Here is a 21,814-nt window from a genome sequence, read left to right as displayed (position 1 = left end):
AAGCTGGACATGGAAAATGAGGAGTGTTCTATATAACTGTGTGTATCAGAGTTTTGTATGTTGTATAAGCTACTAGATGCCTTAACTTCCATCTGGATAAATAAAGTATCCATCTATCTATCTAGGGAGTTAGTGCCGAATTTTTTCAAAATTGGCCCTGACAACTGAATTAACATGTTGTACCCAAACTCCATACTAGATGCTAATTGTACAGAGTATACACTGATCTTCCTAACATACAGTTTTTGCAGCTAGTTTACAGAAATCGATACAATACTTGCAGGGACGGATGTCAATCGAAATATATCTTTAGAATGCTGGATAAATCATTTTAATACTGGAGTAACTGGAGAGATGGTTTTCCTGTTTATAATTCAAAAATACCCAACCAAGAGAGAGGAAACATAATTCATGCCCTTTTAAGCTACTTGTTAACTGAATTCAAAATGCTTTATTTTACTTTAGCTTTATTAATCACAGTTTAAACATTTTGGACGCAATTGTTGATAACCTGTTATCGCTGACATTTTAATCTTCATCAGTGCTTTTTATTTTTATCATCCTAATCATTACAAAATCTTTTCTGTTTCTGTTATTTCCTTTCTCCTGTTTACTTCAATCATGTTCTGCCATCATCTCAATCACTGCAATAACAAAAAAAAAAGAGACAAGGTCTAAGACTCTACCAGCAGCCAGAGCGTTAAAATCAGAACGGACATTAGAAGCCATTGGTTCCTTGCTGGCAGGCTTATGATTTTCTGGCTGTAAACAGGAACTCGGGTCTCTACAAGCTTTGATGAGGCCTCTGGTAGCAGAATTCAGAAACAGAAATAATAGAAATAATGGAAATAATGGAAATAATGGAAATACTGAAAACCTGTTGACCTGTTGACCTGTTGACCTGTTACACTACTGTTAAAAAGAAGCATCTTACATTGATTAATGTTCTGTCAGTAATGTTATCGGCCATTAACATGCAGGCAGAAAGCAGACTTTAATTATTAATTCATATTGTTTATTTTGAGGAGCATCTCTGCTTTTGACAGTTATTATTGCAGAGAGACTGTAAACAGAGGAACCCTACATGTTGACAACCCTGCATCTTGTTGCATGCATCGCCCTAAAGAACTGTTTAACTCATCATTCCTGGCGGATCCAGGAAACAGAAATTCTGTGGCGATTTCCACTGGGGTTTTGGTCCCGACATCAAAACACTTTCCACAATACGAGGCGGTATCTTTCATGGAATCTGCAACTTGGTCAAGAGACCAAAAATGTACCTTCAGCCAAGCAATTGTCTACTCTGCCTGTCCATCAGAGATATCTGACTCTGAGAAAAGAGATCAGCAGCGAATGTTAGGATTTAATAACCAGAACGAATAATGATAACATTTCTGTGGTAATCCTCTGCTGCATTGCTGGGGTTACTATTAATCTTCATAGGAAAACACACAATTATTATTATGATTTCCCAGTATTAACCTGATAAGCTCAATGCCAGCTCACAGTTTGGTTCTCATCAGAGCTCTGATCACTGTCACTACCCACGTCAACATTTTCACGTCACTCATCACTAATGCTTTTTGCATAAAGAGTGCAACTTTATCAGTAATAAGGAAGAGGAGCTGGTGTTGACTTTCCCTAGATTTTCATATCAGTGACATGAGTACACTGTCCTTTGTTGTGCCAAACAAGGACTCACACAGTCCACAGAGCAGCATCATGATGGAAAGGATCTGGCTGTGTGTCTTGTGTCTCTCAGGTCAGTGAATTTAATTGTAAAACATGTTTATACTGAAATAATAATCAAAGTCACAGGTGTTGTCCTGGTTAGTTTAAAAAGTATTGGGACGCTTGATGGTCGACTTTCTAAATGATCTGCCAGCGGTGGAGAAAGTGTTTAGATCCTTTACTTTAGTAAAAGCAATGGAATAACTTTATTGCAAGTATTTTCAGCTCTGTATTCAAAATCCTACTTAGAAGTACAGTAGTATCGTCATCAAAAAGTATCAAAATGGAAGTATGTCCCTGTGACTGTTGTATTATTAATCATGACATGAATTGGTTGTTATGATTATTGCATCAGTGAGCAGCCTTTTAATGTTCTGGCTCATTCAGCTAGTTTGAACTACTTTGTATACACTAAAATCATTTAGTCCAGTGATTCCCCAACAAAGGGGTTAGGGCCCTCCAAAGATACGTCATGATTAATGGGAGGGGAAAGAAGTATAATAATAGATAATTATGTTTATTGGCCTCTATTAGTTATCTAAATGGGAGAGATTTAGTGTAGAAATGTCATAGCCATCATCAGCAAAATCAAACCAGCAGGAAATTCTTCATGTCCCACAATATCTAATAATAGGTAAAAAATTTCATAAATTTATCATGTGTGTTTTTGTGTACAATTTCCCCCTGAAAAGTAACATGTATAACTATAACTGTGAGATGAATGTATTGGAAATAATAATCATTCATAATAAATTCAGGTCTAAAATCAGGCTTAATCATTTCAGTCTGCCTGGCTTTAAGTCACAAAAACTTGCCCACAATCAATCAGCTGCAAAAGGTAAAGGGTCTCGTCCCATCAGCAAATTACAATTTTTACATTTTTAAAAAGCACATTTGAATGGATGAATGAATGATGATGAACTATGGATATATCTCAGCTGTATGTCAGAAATATTCATCAACTAAAAACATAGTTTTAGCCACTTACAGGTTAAAAGATGTTGACAGACAGACTAAAATTAACTTGTTGCCCTTACAGGCTGGAACATCTCCTTGTGCCTTCTCCATCAGTACCACTATGTTGCTGATTTAAAGAATTGGACTGAAGCTATGCTCTACTGCAGAGGGACATACAAGGACCTGGCCACCATTGAAAACACTGAAGAAGTGAACCAACTTGTCAACTCAGTTTCATCTCTCGGCTACAACTCTGATGTGTGGATTGGCCTGTACAATATAATCGACTGGAAGTGGTCAGACGGCCACAGTGGGAGTGGATCTGAATATAGGAACTGGGAAAACCTTACTGACAACGAGCCAGACTTTTCCAATTATAATCAGTACTGTGTGAACATTGAAAACACAGGAAGGTGGTGGGATGATAATTGCGAGATTGGCTACCCATTTATCTGCTACAATGGTAAGGATCTAGCAAGGCACATTTCAATCTTGGAAAAGATTCAGTAAGTGAACTCACCAACATCTCCTCAAATTGCAGGAAAACAGCTGGATCCTGAATTTGTTTTTGTGAATCAAAAAAAGAATTGGTCAAGTGCTCAGAAGTACTGCAGGGAGAACTTCATAGACCTGGCCACCGTCAGGAACGACACTGAGAACAAGAAAATCCAGAGCTTGGTGCCGGGTAAAGGTTGGGCATGGATTGGTTTGTTCAGAGAGCCTCTCATTAACTGGATCGATGGGAGTGGCTACTCATTCAGCTACTGGTCCGAAGCCTTCAACACAATTGGCTCAATGACCAGCATGTGTGGTCTTGCAGGTTTGAGCACGTCAGGAAAATGGAGGCTTGTGTCTTGTGAAAGGAGATTACCATTTGTCTGCTACAGCGTCTCTCCACCTGGTGAGTGGTTTACTGTGCTCCATTGGAAGACAGAGAATGCTGCTTTAGTTTAGAATAACTGGTGGCACACTGTACTCCAGCATGTCTATGAGTTCATGGCTCATTTATCTATGAGTTTGGTATCACAAAGGTAATTCCAAGCATGCTTTTTCCCCCCTATGTCAAAGCAACAGTGATGAAGCAGGTAGTGAAACTGAAGATAAAGCCAGATGACCCCTCTTTGGATCTGAATGACCCTGCTGTAAAAGCAGACATCCTGAAAAAGGCAAGTCTTCAAAATACACTCTGAAACTCTTTAATTTAATTAAAAAACATACATATTATTCTGAGTCCCTATTTTGTGTTTGACTGTGTTCTCTCTTCTTGTATCTCTGTGGATAGCAGGCTGAACGAAAGCTAGCTCTCAACAAACAATGTAGATTGATGTTTCTAAATGGCTCCTGTGTTTCCCAGCTCCAGGACAGACTGAAGGAGAAAGGAGTGAGTGGAGTCACCCTGAAGTGGAGAGAGCAGCCTGATGGCAAAGTCTTCCACAAGGAGTTCATAGAGGAAATGAGGAAAGATAACTGTCCTCTGAAATAGGAGTTCAACTTTACTTCTGTTTATCTGTTGAATGGTGATTCTCTATCCGCTAATAGGCCACACATAATATACCTTCTAGATAACTGTGATGTGAACACGTGCTGTAAACTGCCAACTTGGCCAATCATGCGAAATATTTCAATAAAATTACATTTTCTCTTGAATGAAACATATAATACATTTTTAACCATTAACCAGTTTCTATATTAAGGGGAAAGTTGACAAAAACAGACATACTATTAATATAATTATTTCTAGTTATTGTATCACTGGAATGATGAATACCTGTATGAACACATATTTTAAATTGCAGGTAAAGTACCTGTTAGGGAATTTAAGCTTAACACTGCCCTCTTGTGTTTGCATGGGTATATTGCCTTTGAATACCTCGTTTAGGAATTATGGGAAACAAGAAAGGCACATGAGTGCAACAAAGTAAGGAGTAAAGTTTATTTAAATAGAGACCGGGGCTGCACTTGCCGTATGATTAAAATTCTACACTCTATAGATTGTAACCATTCGTTCTCTTTTAAATGTAATTTAAACAAGAATAAGATATTGGCAAGAGCACTGGCACAACATCTCACTCATTTGATAGTTTAAATCCCATATGTGCACAACCAAAGTGATAATAATAATTTAGAATCTATTGTGCAGTTATAAAAAAATGAATGCATACAATATGCTACAATTAAATAATCAATACAGGTCTAATTCAAATTGCCGGAACATCAGATATTGTTATTACCATGAATCAATCATGTTGGTTTAACGTTCATTGAAATATTTATTTTACCTTACACTGACATTCTATCAAGAGCACGTAATGTTCTAGATCAGAATATATGAAAGTCAAACCTAGACGGTTTGAAATGTTTTTTATTAAAAGTTTTTTTGAACTAAAATTACATTCTGATTTAATTAGGCTAAGTCCATAAACTTCATCTTCGACTCACTTATCTTACTTGTATGTCAGTGAACAAAATCAGGCATTTTTTCAGCAAGGTCAAGACTGCCAACTTCCAAAAGAGTTTCAAACCCAAATGAATTCATTAAAATCTATTGAGTAATGATTTTCACCCATACACAACTGGCTCACGAATACTACTACACCAATAACTACCACTAAAAAAGAGAGAAAATGCAGTGCAAAAAGTAATATACAGTGATCATTGCAAGGCACTACATTTCTGAAAATATTTTATTTTAAAACAAACTGAAGAAGGTCAATGGATCCTCATCAGGCCCTTCTTCCAGCTGGACGTCCTTACAGAACTCTGGAGGGACAAGCCGTTGAGGTTCCACTAGTCCGATGACGTTGTTGAAGAAGCTGAAGGGGACAAATGGGAAGAACACGTGATGAAATCATCCAGACGAAAACGATGGATGCTACTGTTATTTACCGCAACCAGGGACAAATAGGATCCAGAAAAATACAGAGGATTTGTAAAGAGAGTTTGTGGGAGGAGAATGTGAAGTTCTTGATCCAGGAGATGGTGAGCTTATCTTAGCCAACCCCTCATTAAACCTGAGATTGTGTTTTTACCAGTCTTCATGCTGAGCTAACTAAACCATCTCCTGGCTTGAGCTTCATATTCAGCAGACAAATAGTCAAGTGTGGTATCAAATTCTGCTCTAACTCTCGGCAAGGAATGGAAAAGCTTATTTTATGAAAGGTAGGACTACTCCTTAAAGTTAAGTACGTGCTCTTTAATTTTATCTACAGTTTTATTTTCATGTTTTGCTCTCACATATATCCTGTTTTTTATGTTGTGTCTCTGTAAGCCGAAGACACGTTGTTACAGCTGAAGTCAGTTTTTCACTGCAAATGTTTTCATTTTGCATAACAGAAAATACAAATAATAACATTAATCATGGCTCTATACCATTTTGGCCTGATACCAGTGAAGGAACAGACATGCCTAAATGAAATGTTGCAATTACTAGTGTTATTCACATGTGTTTGACGAGTCTAAATACCTTTGAGAGAGTTCATAAAGTTTTATTGTGTTCAATTTTATATATTTATTTCTTCTGGTGAGTAATCTAATGCTACACATATGTGAGTTGTGGTGTGCGGGCACTCACTTGGTCATCATCCATCCACTTCTATTGGTATGAAACAGAGTGGTGACAGGGATGCATCCAAACTCTGTGACAGTGCTCATGTACTTTGCTGCAGAAACATAAGCAGTTCAACCAGACAAGCAGGTTGGTGTGCATAAAGAACAAGGGCGGTGATTAGACAGAAGAATCAAAGACAGTCATGTGCTACAGTACACCACATGACGTTGCTGTCTAATTTCCTCTAGTTTAGTTTCCTCTTTCTGTACCTGGTTCCTTCTTCATTTGCAGCTCACCCCCCCAGGTGTTCACTAGGAGTCCCTGTCCTGGACCAGAGGAGCTGCCTATGACAACCTGTCCCAGCAAGGACGCATTCCGCGGGATCTCCATGGGGTGAAAGTCTGCACTCAGTGGCTTCTTGCAACATGTGCGGTTCTTGTTGTTAATTTCATACATGACACCCTGCAGGACAGAATGGCATTACACAGCAATCCGTGTTGCACATGCACACCTAGTGTAGATATCAATGCCATGTGGTCATTACCTTACTGAAGAGTAAAAGCACATCGAGGTGGAAGGTCTTATTTCTATAAGATCCAAACTCTGTGAGGCGGATGCGCTTTCCCAGTGCGTCATAGCTGTACTCGGCATAAGCCATCAACTTCTCACTTTGTGTGGACTTGGAAAATCACATAAAACATTCAATTGAGAGTTTTGCAGTTAGCAATGGTTTGGATATGACCACCTTACTCCAACTAGACTTTTAAACAATAGTAATTCAGTATGGTGAATACAATCTCAGTTGTGTAAGGAGATGCAATCTTACCACACTGAGGCTTCCAGTCAGCAGCGGTGGGGATGCTGTTAAAATAAAACATATTTTTTTTATTATAAGAGACATTCACATTACAGTGGTGGTAAGCTTAAAACGTAGCCATGATAATTCCTCATAAATGCAGAAGCAAAACAGTACAGCAAGATCAGTATTGAGCTTCAGCATTCAGAGGACAAACAGTATTTACAAATGAACTTAGCATCTGTTGATGTACTCACTGCATGGTTGTGGTCTCTGAGCAAGGCAGCCCACTGACAGGCACACAAACAGGATGAGGGCTCTCATGTTTTCTGATCGTAGGTACACTTTCCTCTGCACACAGATAGAAAAATGCTGCTGCGTGAGATCGCTCAATTCCTTATAAACAAGCGGGGGAGGTTCCCACTCTGATTCCACTGCCAGGTTTTCTTTGAGTACAGTAGTTTCAACACCTGCCTTGTCAGAATAAACAGTGTCCCTGTGTTTCAGATTGCACAACCTTGCCTAGATGTTTAAATCACATCTCCCAGTACCTGCTAATTCAGACCAAAAAAAACCCTCTTTATCTATACCTTTGACCTTTTAAATCAATGTTTTCTAAAGATGCGGGGATGTTGATTTATAAATGTTATAGTCATGTTAATTGATTGGGAATTTACTGCATGAAGTGATCTCTTCCCGTCATGCCTCACTTTTGACGTAATATAACATTGCTGTATATTGCATGTTGCTACTAAACACAGACACAAGGTGAAATATATGAATTTGTTTTTTATTATTGAGTGGTTCTTAATAAAAAATTACATGTGGTCACGCATCAGCATGTTTGTTAGCTTTTTAATACATTGTCAATATGAAAACAGACAGAAATATGTTAAGAAAAAAAAGTAAATGTGATGTTTACCACATAATCACATAACAAGTGATAAAGAGTGATTGATTCAATAGCTCCACTTCTTATTTTTATTTTAAAACATTAGTTAAAGGAGGCCCTCAAAGCTTGTTTAAGAACAAACTGAGGAAGTCTGTCGGCTCCTCTTCATCAGCCTTCATCTCTGCATCCAGACAGAAATCTGGAGGGTTGAGCTGATCGGGGTTTTCGATCCCAAGGATGTTGTTGAAGAAGCTAGACAACAGAAAGACGGTGACATAAGAACTGATTGGCCGGATGCAAATATTTCTGATTTTCAAAAGTCACACTGTCCTTCCTGCCCTTTAGAGTGATTTTTACAGTGTCGATACAGTGTTGTTATTGTTGACTCACCTTGTCAGAACCCATCCAAACTGGCTAGTGTGGTACACAGTGCTGATAGGAATACAACCGAATTCAGTGACTGTGCTTATGAATTTTCCTGTAAGGTCAGAGATGAAACAAATGTATTAATAGACGGGGATGGATGGATAAAACAATTCAGGCATTTCCTATTACGTGCTCTCTAACCTGCTTTTTCGGGCAGCTCTCCTATCCACGTGTTGACCAGGAGTCCTTCTCCAGGTCCAGATGAGCTGCCCAGAACAATCTGACCCAGCAGAGACGCGTCTTTTGGGATTGCCATCGGGTGGAAGTCTGCCTTCAAAGGGTTTTTCTTGCATGTGCGGTCATGTTTGTTTATCTCATATACGGTACCCTAATGGATGAAAGATGTGGGATGAGGTTAATTATTTCCTTATGTGGTGAACTGTAGCACATGACTTTCTGTGATCTAATCGTATTGCATGCTCACAAACCTGCTTGTCTGGTTGTGCTGCCTCAGCTAACTTTTGATTCTGCATGTGATTTTATGCACGAAATCTGTATATTTACATGACTACTTGGATTTAAGTCATATATTTTGACCCGGACAGATAAATACAGCTCCTGTGAACTCTGACCAATTAACAATAAAGATTATGGTTGTGTTGATAACTGAAGGACCATTTCTCATGTAAATCTTTTGCAAGGTCCACATACAATATGTACTCCCATAATAACATTTCACTGCACTTCTGCACAGCAGCTTGGCAAATGGCAACATGCGAAATAAGCAATGTAACCTGAATCTGTTAATGCAAGCAATATTTAAGTCCAATGGAAATTTTCTAACCATTTAAAAATGTAAATGAAGAGGAGTTTGATGGTTCAAACAAACACAGGACTTTTGCTCAGTGTTCTTGTCCGAAACTAAAAGTGTATGTTGACATTTTGTCCAGTCAGTTTTATATACATATCAATCATTAGTAACATAAAGTGTTCACCACTTGCTAGTTACATGAGTTGTTAATTAGACAATTTTACATCAACTAACCCTAACTAAGTGGTTTTATTGCCTAAACCTAAACTTCCTGTGAAGAAGGAAGTTAATTTGGAAAAGTCACTATTCATGTAAAGAGTATACATTGACATGCCGTCCCTGACACGCTGTAACCTGACGCTAGAGACTACGTAGAGTGTCATAGTTTGAAGCTCAGGAGCACCGACCCAGCTGCAGCATTTGGGGCATTGGGGTCAGAATGTGTTGACCATAGATAAAGAAATATAGTTACTGCGCTTACAATTTGACACACATCTGAAATATAAAATGGAAATTGCCTTATTGCAAGTTTTTACTCAAATAACAAACTATAATTGCTGTTGTGGAATTACATAATAATTACATCAAGTTTACATTCTCATTTTAATGAAGTCTCCTTAGGGCTTCTATACAATTATGTCTCTTACTCCTGTGTGCTGTATTTCTTCTTTGTATGGATTTGTTGTATTAGGAGCCCATGCTAAAGAGAACTTCATTGAAATTAAAAACAATTACAAAATCAATCAGAATTTGGATTATACTTCTCGGATTGTTCAAATTTTTTGAAATTGAGTATAGACTTTGAGTATACTCTGGCTGTATATCTTGGTTCTTCTAATTCAATAATCAAGGATTTTTCTTGTACTTTTCACTGCTAATTGGGAGCGACTTTACTCTAACACAGATATTGATGTCAGTGCTCTAGTCACCTCTCTGAAGAGCAGAAGAGCGTCAAAGGTGAATGACTTATTTTCATAAGTGCCCATCTCCGTGAGGCGGATCCGCTCTCCCAGTGCATCGTACATGTATCCGGCGTACATCCAAAGCTTTTCATTCTGTGTGGACTGGAGAAAGACCATGTGAGTGACTGAGCTTACATCTGCCTCTTTCACATTTTGTAATTGTGCTTAGTCATTATGGTCAGGTAAGGTTCTGATTTATGATGCTTACATAACACACTCAGAAACAATGATCACTCACCACAGAGAGGGATCCGCTCAGAAGAGGAGGACTTGCTGTGTTAAGGTAGAAGATTTGTGGAATTATACCATTGTGTTATTTAACAAAAGCACACATTTCACACAGTAACATTACATAAGTCTGACCAGTGTGTAATTCAGCATTGGACAACATTAAGTATTGAGAAAGCATAAAACGTCATAAGAAATGAGAGCTGAGACATCTGTTATTTTACTTACAGCATGGGTGAGGTCTTTGAGCCAGGCAGCCTGCCAATAAGCACGTTAAAACCACTAAGAGCATCATACTTTTGGATTCCACGCTCCAGACAGCAACAAACACTCTGGTGCTTGAAAGGGGAGTCACTTCCTTATAAATACGGACAGAGGCTCCAGGAGGAAGTCCTGCTTCTGGGGTTTATTGTCAACCCTATAACTCTAATTGGTGGAAAAACTGCTGTCATCAGGCGCGTAACTAGATAAAAAAAAGGCCATATATCTCTCCCTGCAAACCACGTCTACTTTATGTAAACTATGGACTGGTTAACGTTTTCAGGGAGGAGACAATTGTAGGCCTACAAATGATTGTGTGCATGTAAATAAATATTATGACTGGAAACATTTTCTGCATGATACAGTACATTTAGCTAAGCACAGAATGCAAAAATACACAGCTTCTCAGTATATGTTCTTTTTTTATAGAGAGCACGTGGACACAGTGACCGCGAGGTCGGTGCACAGTGGGTCAGGGGTAAAGAATGTTGTTTATGTTCACAAAAGATGGAGGCTAATAAACCCAGAACTGGATTTTCAGCAGAATGGAGAGGGAGAGTCACGAGTGCTAACAGCTCTAAGGATGATGTCAGTGTCATATGATGTGCAGGTGTGTGACTGTTGTGACTGCCTCCTTCTTCAGCTTGACGGCCTCCTTCACCGCTGGTGTCCTCCAGCGGGTTCTCATGTCTCATGTCATTTCGATTATTATTATTAATCACATTACTATCCCTATTTTCATAACTATAATTCTACTGTAATAATTGCTGCTGTTATTATAAGTAGTCTTATTATATGAATCATTTATGTCATATACATTGAATGTGTTGTATCTCTGTTATGCTGTTCATTCTGTACACATGACATCTATTGCATTCTGTCCATCCTGGGAGAAGGATCCCTCCTCTGTCGTTCTCCCATAGGTTTCTTCCTTTTTTCTCCCTGTTAAAGGGGTTTTTTAGGGGAGTTTTTCCTGTGCCGATGTGAGGGAAGGACAGAGGATGTCGCATGTGCACAGATTGTAAAGCCCTCTGAGGCAAATTTGTAATTTGTGATTCTGGGCTATACAAAATAAACTGAATTGAATTGAATGTGCCAAGGCCCGGCCACCAGACGGTAGGTGCGAGCTCCCCTACCGGGTCTGGCTCCAGGAGGGTGCCCCGGTTTCCCTATTCCGCGCGAGGTGCCACAACCTTGCATCGTCCGATTCATTGGGGTTTTGTTTATATCAAAACATCAAATTTTTATAAACATGCCAATAACTTTTATACAATAAGCACTTCAGATTAACTTTAATTGTGTGGATTTTTACTCTGCACTGCTACATTGTTGCTATTCATTGATCACTTAATTATGAATACAAACACTTTTATAAAAAACACTCAGCATTGGCAACTCCTCAAAGTTTCTGAGGCAGAACATTCAGCTGCTGAAACACTGGAGGTAGTTTGAGCAGTTGGCAAATGACATTGCATTCTGGCCCATGTTGCTCTTCCAGGAAGTACCTGAGGCCTCTGGCAGCAAAGTTAGAGGGGCCTTTGGGGGTCTTGGTGGAGTGAATCTGGGGGTCAGTAAGGTAGGTCAGCCCTTTGCCATTGGCTGTCACCCACCCTGTAAAAAAGAGAGATGATGGGTTCGCAATTAAGATTTTTTTTAAATATTTGTATATCTTTATATGACAAGATTAAGAATCACCAAGGGTCAGGGATTTTAGTGAAACACACACACACCTTGCAAGTCTACAACAACTTCCTGGCAGTCAGAGAGCAGGTAGGTAAAGTGTCCAAAGGCAAGGCCATATTCTGTAGCCTGGAATCTCTTGTCCTTCTTTCCAGTGTTGTTGGTCAGTTTGACAAAGTCTCCAAGCATGTATGGCTCCACTGTGACACAGCCCACAATCTCATTCCCATTCAGAATCTATTCACAAGTACAGAAAACAAGAGGGAAACATCAAAAGCCCATCTTTGTGTGCAACCAATGGCTGTATAAAATAATATTCTCCTGTAATCCAATGCATTTTACTATGTCTCAACATGTATATTACATGTGGTGTTCAGTGTTCTGTCAGTTATCAAAATACTCACCACAGTGTATTATAATCCATAATACAATTTCTTCTTTTGGGCCAGTTCATTCAAGGGAATGCAGAGACCATTAAGATAATACTCACTACTAAGCTTTTATTTGTATAATATCATTTCCCCCCGTTTTAACAGATCATAAAGTACATTCTAGACTTATAACCAACAAAGTATTGGCTCTACTTCAGTCAGTAGAGAGTTTATTTCTTTAAACTGACAACTGGAGGGTGTACTGGGGTTACATTTGAATTTCAACCAATCCTGCTCCAAGGCTGCTGCAGGCTATTCTGCACTCTGCTGTCTCTAAGTTATGTATTTGTGTTGGGGGTCCTATTAAAGTGGCAATTATGAATGATGTCATTTTAATACTAATCCAACATCTGATACATCTACTTTCTTGAAATAAAGAAAAACGTAACACATTCATTTTATGTTTGCTGCGGTCTTTATGACTTGGCCTCACCAACAGTGCTTCTGAGGGAATGAAGAAGATCTGAGCCATCACTTCCTTGTCGTAAAGACTCTTGTTGAACGCAGTCACATAGTGCTGGGCTGTCATCTGTCTCTCCACATCTTTCAGGTGAAACTGGATCTGCTTTGGCTTCAGGTAGTCTTTCCCCACATAACTAAGGACATGAATACACAGAAAAAAAGAAACTAAAAAAATAATTATGTTCAGGTTCAGGTTGTCCCTAGAATGTGCAGCTGCATACCTGCTTAACCTTTCCTCCTGGTGTAAAAACTGAACCCATATTGCCGCTCTCTGCTTCCCCTCCATCCCCATCGGCTTCCCGATGTAAGCACAGGTCTCCATGGCTGTCCACAGTCCTGTTGCTTTGGAGAACTTTAAATGAAGAGCACCTAACAGAAATATATGATATGAATCGTTGGGTTTTGGTAGTTTAGAACAAGCCCTTAATATCTACATAAGGAGCGTGTCCTCTAAAAAGAGTCTGATGGGGCACTCCCTTGTTTCTACAGAAGCCCAGGTAAAAACTAAACACTGGGTCTAGAGAGGGCCATTTATGTTATTACGTTACCTGAAGGCCACCATAGCTCTCTGACCTTTCAAAAGGGAGGATTGTGCAATTAGTGGCAATCTGCAACCTCATTGCTAGATGGCACTAAATGAAAAACTGGCTCTACCCAGTTTGTTTTCTACTTGGGTTGGGCATTAGACAAATATATATCGGCTATCTGATTTGGCTGAATGCATCGCAGGATGTTTTTTTCTTGGTCAATTATTTTGTTCATGTAAAGGTCTGCCTTCAAAGAACAGGAGCCACTCACCCACTGTTCAGCTGGCAGAGAGAAAGACAGCGTGTAGAGCCAGCATTTTTTCCTATCTAACTTTTGTTTATTTTGAATTGACATTGGAAAATTTTAACATATAGCCCAGCCCTAATTTCTACATGTAAAACGTTGGAGCTGGAGCTACCTGACCCAGATTTTGCTGGTTCTGATGTGAAGGCCTATTTGCTCAATTCAGAAAATATTGAGACAGAAGCACAAGGTCAGAGTATCACTAAAGTCATAAACATGTATCCATCACAGATCAAGGCAGCCCTTGCAATAGCTGGGATATCACTTCCTTGTCATAAAGACTCTTGTGACTCTTGTGTACATTACAGTCATTTAGCAGACGCTTTGGATAAAAGCGTCTGCTAAATGACTGTAATGTAATGTAATGTAATGGATATTTCAGTCTGGATCAAAGTGGTGGACGGACAGACCGACCTTGCCATCCCACTGGCATAGCTAGAATGATGTACTGATGACAACTATGGGAATTCAAACTTACTGTGTGCAGTTCTGTGTGTCTTAAGTTTGAATTGTGTCTTGTCACTATGAAGTCTCTTCAGCAGACATTCGTGGCAAACTCCAGCCAGTAGGGCTTGGTAATCCTGCTGTGATAACAAATACGGACTCTCTGGCTCATCAGCTACAGTGCTGTGCTTTAGGCAGCTGTAGCACGAGGGGTTCTTCATCTGAGGGGCATTCCCATTTTCTGATGAAGTAACTTCAGCATGATGGTCTCCACTTTGATGTTCCCCCAGCATCTCAAATGAACCCCCTGTGGAGGTTTCAGTGGAAGCACATTGTTCTTGGGCAAACTGGAAAAAGTTTGGGTTTGGGGTCGCTAAAGAGTTCTTTGTGTCAGGTTTTACAGATACTGAGTCAACTTCATTGTGCATGATCGGGTCAACATTAAGGCTCTCCAGAGGTCGTGGCTTGAACAAGTCTCTGGATTCTCTTCCAGACATGTGGTTTTTGTGCGTGAGATCATGAGCTGAATCATTGGTTTCAGAATCAACGGTTTCCAAGAGGAAGAAGCTCCTATCAGACTCTGGTGACTTGCTATTTTGGCTGGTTCCTGCTTTTGATGGGATGCTTGGCTGAGGTTTTCTGTTTGTGGGAGAGTTCTGGTCAACTGAAATTTTTTCCCATGACGACTGGGAACCAAAACTGTCGTTGAGCGAGCTGGAGGTTGTTCGAAGAGCTAGCTGGGATAAAGATTGTGGTGCTCCCTCAGTTGCTGACGGTTTCGGCGCCGCACCAAAGTCAGTCATCCAATCCTCCCCAGTGCCCAGTGTCTCTATTCCAGCTTGTATCACCTCAAACTTCTCTGAATCCCCACTTGAATTGGAAGAGGAAGTGGCCAGTATTCCAGGTCTTGGAACAGTGGGGGAACTGACTGCAGACTTCTTTACATTTCTGAAATGAAGCATGCTGTCTGACAAATCGTCATCAACCTCAGTGGTCAGACAGCTCTGATTGCGTGCATTTGCTTCACGTTCAACAGCACTACTTCCCGTGAAGCCGCTACTGCTGGGCCTAGGAGACCCTGAACTGCTCAGGGAGAAATTATGCCATGAAGAGCCAAGGTTATCTGTGCTTCCTAGAGTGGCACAAGGGTCTGACTTCTGAGGTGGGTGCACAGCAGATGATTTTGAACCCCTCTGTTGTGGCTCCTCTCCTTTGGCTGGGACTTTGCAGGCCTCAGTGCAACATTCTGTGTTGAGTGTACCAACGGTTGTCCCCATTGCAGTTATGCATAACCCCGCCTCATCTATCTCGTCCTTGGTCCTCTTACAGTTTGTGTTGGTTGTCTCACACAGTGATGCATGATACTTTTGGAACCTCTGCATTACCTTGGCAAAGCCTTCCAGAGTAAAACTGACCAATGTGTCTTTGATGTCTCTGTAGCTGTCGGGGATAAAAGACCCCTTGTCTGAATTAAGGAAAGGCTCCACTCGCAATAGAATCTTGACTTGGGTGACAAGTTGCATGATTTCAGCACATAGGCTATCTTTGTCTTGGATATCTGCATTGCAGTAATCATAGAAACTTGCTAAAGCTTTTTGGCAAGCTTGAGTCGCCTGCCCCACAACCTTCGGAGGAGTGCCGAGCCATTTGTGAGCAACAGTGAGAGAATAGGCAGCCTTCAGGAAGGTGTGAAGCTCCTGCTTGCTGGTGACCAGATCGCCCTCTGCTTTGGTGAGCAGGCCAATTGAAAATGCCTCTTTGGCCTGCAGGAGGAAAGACTGACGTTGAGAGGCAGGACACTCTACTGAGAAATTGTACGATAACAAGCAGGTCCCTTGAGTTGCCTGAAGAGAAAAGAGATCAGAGAGAAGCAGAAGAAGAATTAAAGCAGCAATAAGTAAGATCTAAACCTCCTTCAGGGTAGGGATGTCATGAAAAGCGATACTTCGGTACCAAGTCTAGGCCCAAATCCGTGCTAAAATAGGTAGGAAAACAGGTAGATTTAGTAACGTTAGCTGTTAGTAGGCAGCACAGCACGACAGGTTGGCTAAATAATGGAGTTTACAGCCAACGTTAACAGAGGTTGCATCGAGTTACATTGTGATGCATTCAAAGTCTATTCATTAAAACTAACTATTGGGCAAAGGTAAGTTATAACGTTACGTTGATGTGTTCAAATGCAATCTTGTAACATTTAGTTTGTGGATCATCAGGGACTAATAATACATAAAAGGAAAAAATGGAATCAAATTGGGAAAGGAGATTCATGGAATTTCACTGGTATTGTTATCGGCTACTGAATTTCTGGTATCGGGCCATCACTACTTTAGAATAGACAGTTTTTAGAAATGATCAACGATTTCATCATTATATTATTATGATTTATGTCAGGCAACAGTGAGCTGTGGCAACGAACCGTCGTTAGAAAGACTTACCACATTGGTCAACACATAGAGGGAAGTGTACTGGCTGTACACCACCGCCATCTTAGCTGCCTGTGCTGCTGAAAGGAGACGATGACTCCTGTCTCCAAGTAAAGACTGCTCCAAACAATCAAACAGAGATAGACAAGATATTATACAAAGCCTGCAATATTTTAAAAAAATAAGCATTATTAGATATATCAGATAAACTTACCAAATCGATATCTGTATTAGTTCTAAAAGCATGGTAGTCCTCATCATTCATAGACACCAATATGTTGGCCAGAATGCCAAGAGAGGTTCCAATGCCCTACAGATATGCAGAGCAAATGCTAATAACAGTGTGGATGTTGTGCACGTTTATAAGCTCATAACATGGCAACTGTGATGGCAATATTGAGGTTGTGTCTGGGTTACCTTTTTATCAGGTTGAGGAAGTGCGTAGTAGCCAACCAGAGAGGCCCAGATTAGCTCTGCAGCCTCTAGCCACAGGCCTAACACAGAGAAAAAAACAGCCATGTATCAATGTATCAGCGGAGTAAACTCTCTTCTTTCATTCAGGAAAAAAAAGACTTACCTAGCTTTTGCAAAATCATCCCACGTACTTGAACACTAACAGCCTGCACAAGAGCCCTGTCACTTTCAGAGTGGTACACCCAATAACCTGTATAAGAAAGCCAAGATTTGATTTTTATTTAGCCTGTAAGGAACATCATAATACATGGTTAAAAGGCAATATGGATGTCATAGCACCTACCAGTGGCACCGCTGTTGTTAATCAGACTGCTCAGAATGAACTCTGCCTTCTGTAGTTTGCCTGTAGGGAAGACGAATGTAAAGTGTATCCAGCTCTGTATAACATCTCTTTAATGGCAATGTGTAATGATGATTTTCACATTTCATATTATGAGATTGCATATTATTTCCCAAAACAATGATCAGGATGATTTATGAAGTGTGAACTCATCCACTCTTATTTATTCAGTGCCAGTGGCTCCTCACAAAACTAATGCGAACTAGAATCGTATTGAAGTGACCCCCACCACCACACTTTACCGGAGTTAAAGTAGACTCTGGCCTGCCGTATGACCAGCTGGGGGGCTACAGGGGCTTCAGGCTCGCGTCTGTGGAGCAGCTTGGTGATCTTCAGCAGCCGCATGGATTCGTCTGTCCAGTAGAGGAAGCGGTCAACTAAGAAGACCACCGCCAGTGCCGTGCGTGCTTCCAGAGACAAGATGGAAGCCTTTAGAACAGCCTGGCAACACAGCAAACATAAATATAGTTAATTTGAATTCAATAACATCAAGAGAAAACCATCACTTAGCTGTGTCATTATTACCAGGAGCTGGGATAGGTGCTTGCTGATGAGGTCACTGAGGTTGGTCTTGTCGTCGGCACTGACTGACTGCTTATACTGCCACTTCTCCGGCACAAAGGGCCATTTCAAATCCATTGCCTCCTGTAGGAGAGTGGCAAGCTCCGCACACAGCGAGTCTACAGGAAATAAGTGGAATATCATAAATCCAAAATAATTCTGTGGGGATGCAAAGATTCACTGGCCAAAGAACTTTGCATCCAAAAGTGTTAGTAAAACTGACAATGCTTGATAAACTTGTTAAACTTTTACAGGAGATATAACTTCACTTATTTTTTATCTTGTCTTTCTTTTACTATGTCTCTTGTGTGCACTTTACCCTATGCTGCTGTAATCCTGCAAATTTCCCCGCTGCGGGACTAATAAAGGATTATCTTATCTTATCTTATCTTATCTTATCTTATCTTACTTAAAGCTACACTAGAACCTTTTACCCATAACTCCATGTTGGATTCACTGAGTAAAGAACACCTTTGTCCCTGACTCTCAACACAAGCCATGTCCTAAAACATAAATGGAAACCAAGTCCACCACCTATTCTCTTTACCCAAATCCCACTCGGGCTTGCTTCCAAGCCCAAATTAATATTGAACAAATAGCACCATCTAATGTCTGACCTCTGCAGCTGCAGTAGTTCAGCCTCTCTGCCTCAGTGGGCTGGGTGGACTGTTGAGCTGCTGCCAGTGCTCCGAGGCACTCCTGCAGGTAATCCCCCACCTCTTGGGTGTCCATTCTGGTATACAGATGCTGTAGCTGTAGCCGGGGATGAAAGGATTTTCCCCTTTCTTGGCCTTTTTACCCCTTTTTCCTGTTTAAAAGTGATTCAAGAAGGGGAATCCCACGGAAAGACCAGGCTGCTGTTGAGAAAGGATTGCACCATCAGGTCTGCTTGTACATGTCAAAACAGTCAGTAACGAATATCACACAACTAATAAAACACAACAATGAAAATGCTAAGAAGGTTATTTCAATAATATTATTGTTGCATGGTTTATTGACATTTCTTTATCCCCTCAGTCATTCATGCCTATTTATGTATTTACTCATCCCTTCACTAATTTGTTCCCCGTTTATTATTTCTGCAGCCACAAATATCATTATGCCTCAAATACTTTTATGCCCAAACTGATTCTACACAGCTGTTTCCCTACAACCATTATTCACAACACAACCTCCTATCCACGCACATCTACAGTTAATGTCTGTTTCACTATTCTATATGTTGTTAACCTGTACACCATTTCTGTATTTGTTGTTGCAAAAAACAAACCAGAATACAATACAAATTTAAAATCAATACACGAATAAAAAACGAAATCTCCAAAATATAAAAATAGATAACATGACAAAAAGAAAACCCAACAATCTTAACAATGAGTGAACCATACTCTCAGTTATTTCAATCAGAACATGTTGAGATCATAAATCTGTTATGTGCAAACATTTGTAAAAGTTAATTTTGGTGATTAAACTGAAGTGACCAAAGAGAAAACACACAGTATTATGGATTATGTGGCCTATGGAGATATTTTCACACTTTAGACTTACGAATACCACAGTTAGTGACGCCTACTGGGCACTGACGATGAAAGTGAGATGCAGACATAACTCAACAGTGAAAGTCATTATTGTTCATGTCACCACATAATGAATAACCCAACGTTGACTTTACAAGACTCTCCCTTTTACTGTTATGTCCGGTGAATGAAACACCATTTCCATAAACAGTAATCATAAACAGAACCTACCGTGTCTTCAAGTTCTCCTCTTCTTCCTGGAAGGGCATGACTACACACTGCTGCATTCAAATGCTGTCGGAAATATTAAATTTCCAATTTGAGAGAGCTTGTTGCACGAGTCATTGCACAATAATGTGTGATTATGGGGTTCTCGAGCATATCAGCCATATAACATGTGTTGGTAAGTCAATAAAAAAAATAGTGATTCGCTTTTTTAAATGAAATATGCTTCAATTAATTTGGTAATACAAACTGTACTCTATGTTTGGGGTTTTCACCCACTTAATCCCGCATGACATGAACGCAACATGTGACGTTATGCAGGGATCTACTATGTTCTTTAGCAACAGGTAGAGGCATGAAAACATATGTACTCAATGTGGAACATAATTGATTAACCTAAACAAACACAAATGCGACTTTCCTCTAGTCCATCCTACTTGTCATGCTGTGTTATGAATATGTATTTATTTATTAATTACCACATGCGTTCATTTCCCCCATTCTACCACTGCAGCGGCTGTCTGCCTCTTGTTTACTGAAAGTGTCATCCTTGCACGTATGTGAAGGCAGCACAGCCTTTGAAGTATTGACATGTCTATTCAGAAATTAATTTGATTGACAAAACGCATTGATATCGCAGAGCAGCCGACTACGATTGTTATGGTGTGTAATGACGCGTAGCGGCTCGTGCTCATCAAGCATGTGCAGGCCGTGGTGCTGCCGCGCTGCTACCAATAGGCGGGACTGTGGCTCTACTGCGGTGTGTCTGTGAGCCCGCACAGCTGGAGCACGAGCAGTGGGCTCCAGCTGCGACCTGGTGACTGGGAGCTCAGCTGCCTCTTCGTACATCACATCCAGACAACTTGCTTTCGGAGCGCGCCAGGAGATGACTTGTGCGCACTGTAGGGTTAATGTGCCGTGAACAAACACCCGCAGAGCCCGTGCAGAGAGCCGCCTGCGTCAAGTCAGAAGAGGGATCCGACCGAGTGCGTCTGTTCTGATGAGTTCTTGGACTTCGATCATCATCGGAGCCTCTCTCTTTCTCTCTTTCTCTCTCTCTCTCTTTCTATCTCCGCAGGGCCGTTGTGTTTCGGTGCCGCTTCTCATTTCAGCGCACAACTCCACCAACTGTTACCACAGCTTCCAGAGCATGGGACCCTTTAAACTCTGAAGGTAAGAAATGTGTCAAAACTTGAATGTTAGTTAGGTGAATCCACTTGAGACATTTTTACGCATGGCGGGTTTCAGATGCCTTTCTTTATCGTAAGTTTAAATGTCTTGTATTGCAGCGGTAGATAAAAACGAAAGATAAAATCTTGCGAGGACTTGTCTTCTTGCACCATCAGCCACAGCAATGTAAAAATATCATGTCGACTCATTTGGAAAAAAAAAACCCAACATAATTAATCACAGCTGTTGTGCTGGGACTTGTGGGAGACATGGGTTGCATCTGACAGCTGTCAATACATCTACTAGTTGAACTAATGGATTCAGGGGCAATGGCACGTTATTTTCAGGAAGAGGATCATCACAGAGTGAGCAGAGTAGAGGAGGATGGGGGAACGCCTATTGCTAAAATTAGATGTGGGAGAGGCAGGGTCTCTCACCCGTTTTGACTGGGCTGAGAATGATGGTAAACAAAAGTCAGTTGGCATGCAAAGTTACGGTGGAAGTGGAGGGGTGGAGAGGGCAGATACCTTGCTGAGGTGTCCTCCAAGACCCCTTGCAGCTAATAACCAATAAACACCTGCGTGCTGATGAGAATTGGACACTGGAGGCCACATCCCAGCTCACTTGGACTGCTGAAAGGTCAGACTCCCCTTGCTCGCCTCCTTCAGTCACCCCCCTGATTACCTGCTCAGGCTGCAGCTGTCT

The 21,814-nt window shown here is 40.6% G+C and overlaps 4 protein-coding genes across 10 annotated transcripts in view; 1 reads left to right on the top strand and 3 right to left on the bottom strand.

Annotated features, from left to right (window-relative positions):
• Positions 1-5,354: 5,354 nt before the first annotated feature.
• On the bottom strand, positions 5,355-7,454 carry LOC129093430 (ependymin-like). Its single transcript, XM_054601446.1, has 6 exons — positions 7,289-7,454; positions 7,062-7,096; positions 6,780-6,914; positions 6,505-6,697; positions 6,260-6,347; positions 5,355-5,501 (listed from the first exon to the last, which is right to left on the bottom strand). The coding sequence occupies exons 1-6, from the start codon at positions 7,353-7,355 to the stop codon at positions 5,378-5,380; spliced, it is 642 nt and encodes a 213-aa protein (XP_054457421.1). The 5' UTR covers positions 7,356-7,454; the 3' UTR covers positions 5,355-5,377.
• A 351-nt stretch (positions 7,455-7,805) lies between these two features.
• LOC129093338 (ependymin-2-like) lies at positions 7,806-10,715 on the bottom strand. Its single transcript, XM_054601337.1, has 6 exons — positions 10,519-10,715; positions 10,301-10,335; positions 10,030-10,164; positions 8,491-8,677; positions 8,314-8,401; positions 7,806-8,175 (listed from the first exon to the last, which is right to left on the bottom strand). Exons 1-6 carry the CDS (start codon positions 10,583-10,585, stop codon positions 8,043-8,045), a joined length of 645 nt encoding a protein of 214 aa, XP_054457312.1. The 5' UTR covers positions 10,586-10,715; the 3' UTR covers positions 7,806-8,042.
• Positions 10,716-11,786: 1,071 nt separating this feature from the next.
• On the bottom strand, positions 11,787-20,005 carry alpk1 (alpha-kinase 1). 3 transcript variants are annotated; one of them, XM_054601890.1, is made up of 14 exons: positions 19,946-19,987; positions 18,815-19,054; positions 18,162-18,316; positions 17,879-18,077; positions 17,580-17,639; positions 17,400-17,486; positions 17,240-17,316; positions 17,037-17,132; positions 16,835-16,939; positions 14,434-16,243; positions 13,346-13,493; positions 13,096-13,258; positions 12,282-12,468; positions 11,787-12,162 (listed from the first exon to the last, which is right to left on the bottom strand). In XM_054601890.1, exons 2-14 carry the CDS (start codon positions 18,927-18,929, stop codon positions 11,951-11,953), a joined length of 3,414 nt encoding a protein of 1,137 aa, XP_054457865.1. In that variant the 5' UTR covers positions 18,930-19,054; positions 19,946-19,987; the 3' UTR covers positions 11,787-11,950. The 3 variants fall into 3 exon arrangements, with proteins under 3 accessions (XP_054457865.1, XP_054457864.1, XP_054457863.1); XM_054601889.1 differs by having other exon boundaries at positions 13,096-13,493; positions 18,815-19,051; positions 19,946-20,005; XM_054601888.1 differs by having other exon boundaries at positions 13,096-13,493.
• A 728-nt stretch (positions 20,006-20,733) lies between these two features.
• The window catches only part of LOC129093774 (RAS guanyl-releasing protein 2-like), a 37,924-nt gene continuing 36,843 nt past the window's right edge, over positions 20,734-21,814 (top strand). For 4 of the 5 annotated variants that reach the window (XM_054601893.1, XM_054601895.1, XM_054601894.1 and 1 more), the window contains exon 1: positions 20,734-21,112. The gene's annotated coding sequence lies outside the window, so the exon portion shown is untranslated. Of the gene's footprint in view, positions 21,113-21,599; positions 21,749-21,814 lie in introns of those variants that run through there. The other variant, XM_054601892.1, reaches the window with a different exon arrangement.

The sequence above is a fragment of the Anoplopoma fimbria genome, chromosome 7 (genome assembly GCF_027596085.1).
Source record: "Anoplopoma fimbria isolate UVic2021 breed Golden Eagle Sablefish chromosome 7, Afim_UVic_2022, whole genome shotgun sequence".
Taxonomy (NCBI): domain Eukaryota; kingdom Metazoa; phylum Chordata; class Actinopteri; order Perciformes; family Anoplopomatidae; genus Anoplopoma; species Anoplopoma fimbria.
The sequence above is the reverse complement of the archived record's forward strand: the minus strand, read 5'-3'. Positions and strand labels throughout refer to the sequence as shown.

Excerpts from the sequence above, each read along its gene's own strand:
- alpk1 (XM_054601889.1), bottom strand. The coding sequence starts at position 18,929 with ATGGACACCCAAGAGGTGGGGGATTACCTGCAGGAGTGCCTCGGAGCA. Across the intron at positions 13,494-14,433 it reads GACACACAGAACTGCACACA|GTGCTCTTCATTTAAAGTTC; the intron begins GTAAGTTTGAAT and ends TATTTCTGTTAG. Across the intron at positions 12,163-12,281 it reads AGTTGTTGTAGACTTGCAAG|GGTGGGTGACAGCCAATGGC; the intron begins GTGTGTGTGTGT and ends TCTTTTTTACAG.
- LOC129093430 (XM_054601446.1), bottom strand. The coding sequence starts at position 7,355 with ATGAGAGCCCTCATCCTGTTTGTGTGCCTGTCAGTGGGCTGCCTTGCT. Across the intron at positions 6,915-7,061 it reads TGACTGGAAGCCTCAGTGTG|TCCACACAAAGTGAGAAGTT; the intron begins GTAAGATTGCAT and ends TGATTTTCCAAG. Across the intron at positions 5,502-6,259 it reads AGTGGATGGATGATGACCAA|CTTCTTCAACAACGTCATCG; the intron begins GTGAGTGCCCGC and ends TGTCCCCTTCAG.
- LOC129093338 (XM_054601337.1), bottom strand. The coding sequence starts at position 10,585 with ATGATGCTCTTAGTGGTTTTAACGTGCTTATTGGCAGGCTGCCTGGCT. Across the intron at positions 10,165-10,300 it reads TGAGCGGATCCCTCTCTGTG|TCCACACAGAATGAAAAGCT; the intron begins GTGAGTGATCAT and ends GTCTTTCTCCAG. Across the intron at positions 8,176-8,313 it reads TTTGGATGGGTTCTGACAAG|CTTCTTCAACAACATCCTTG; the intron begins GTGAGTCAACAA and ends TCTGTTGTCTAG.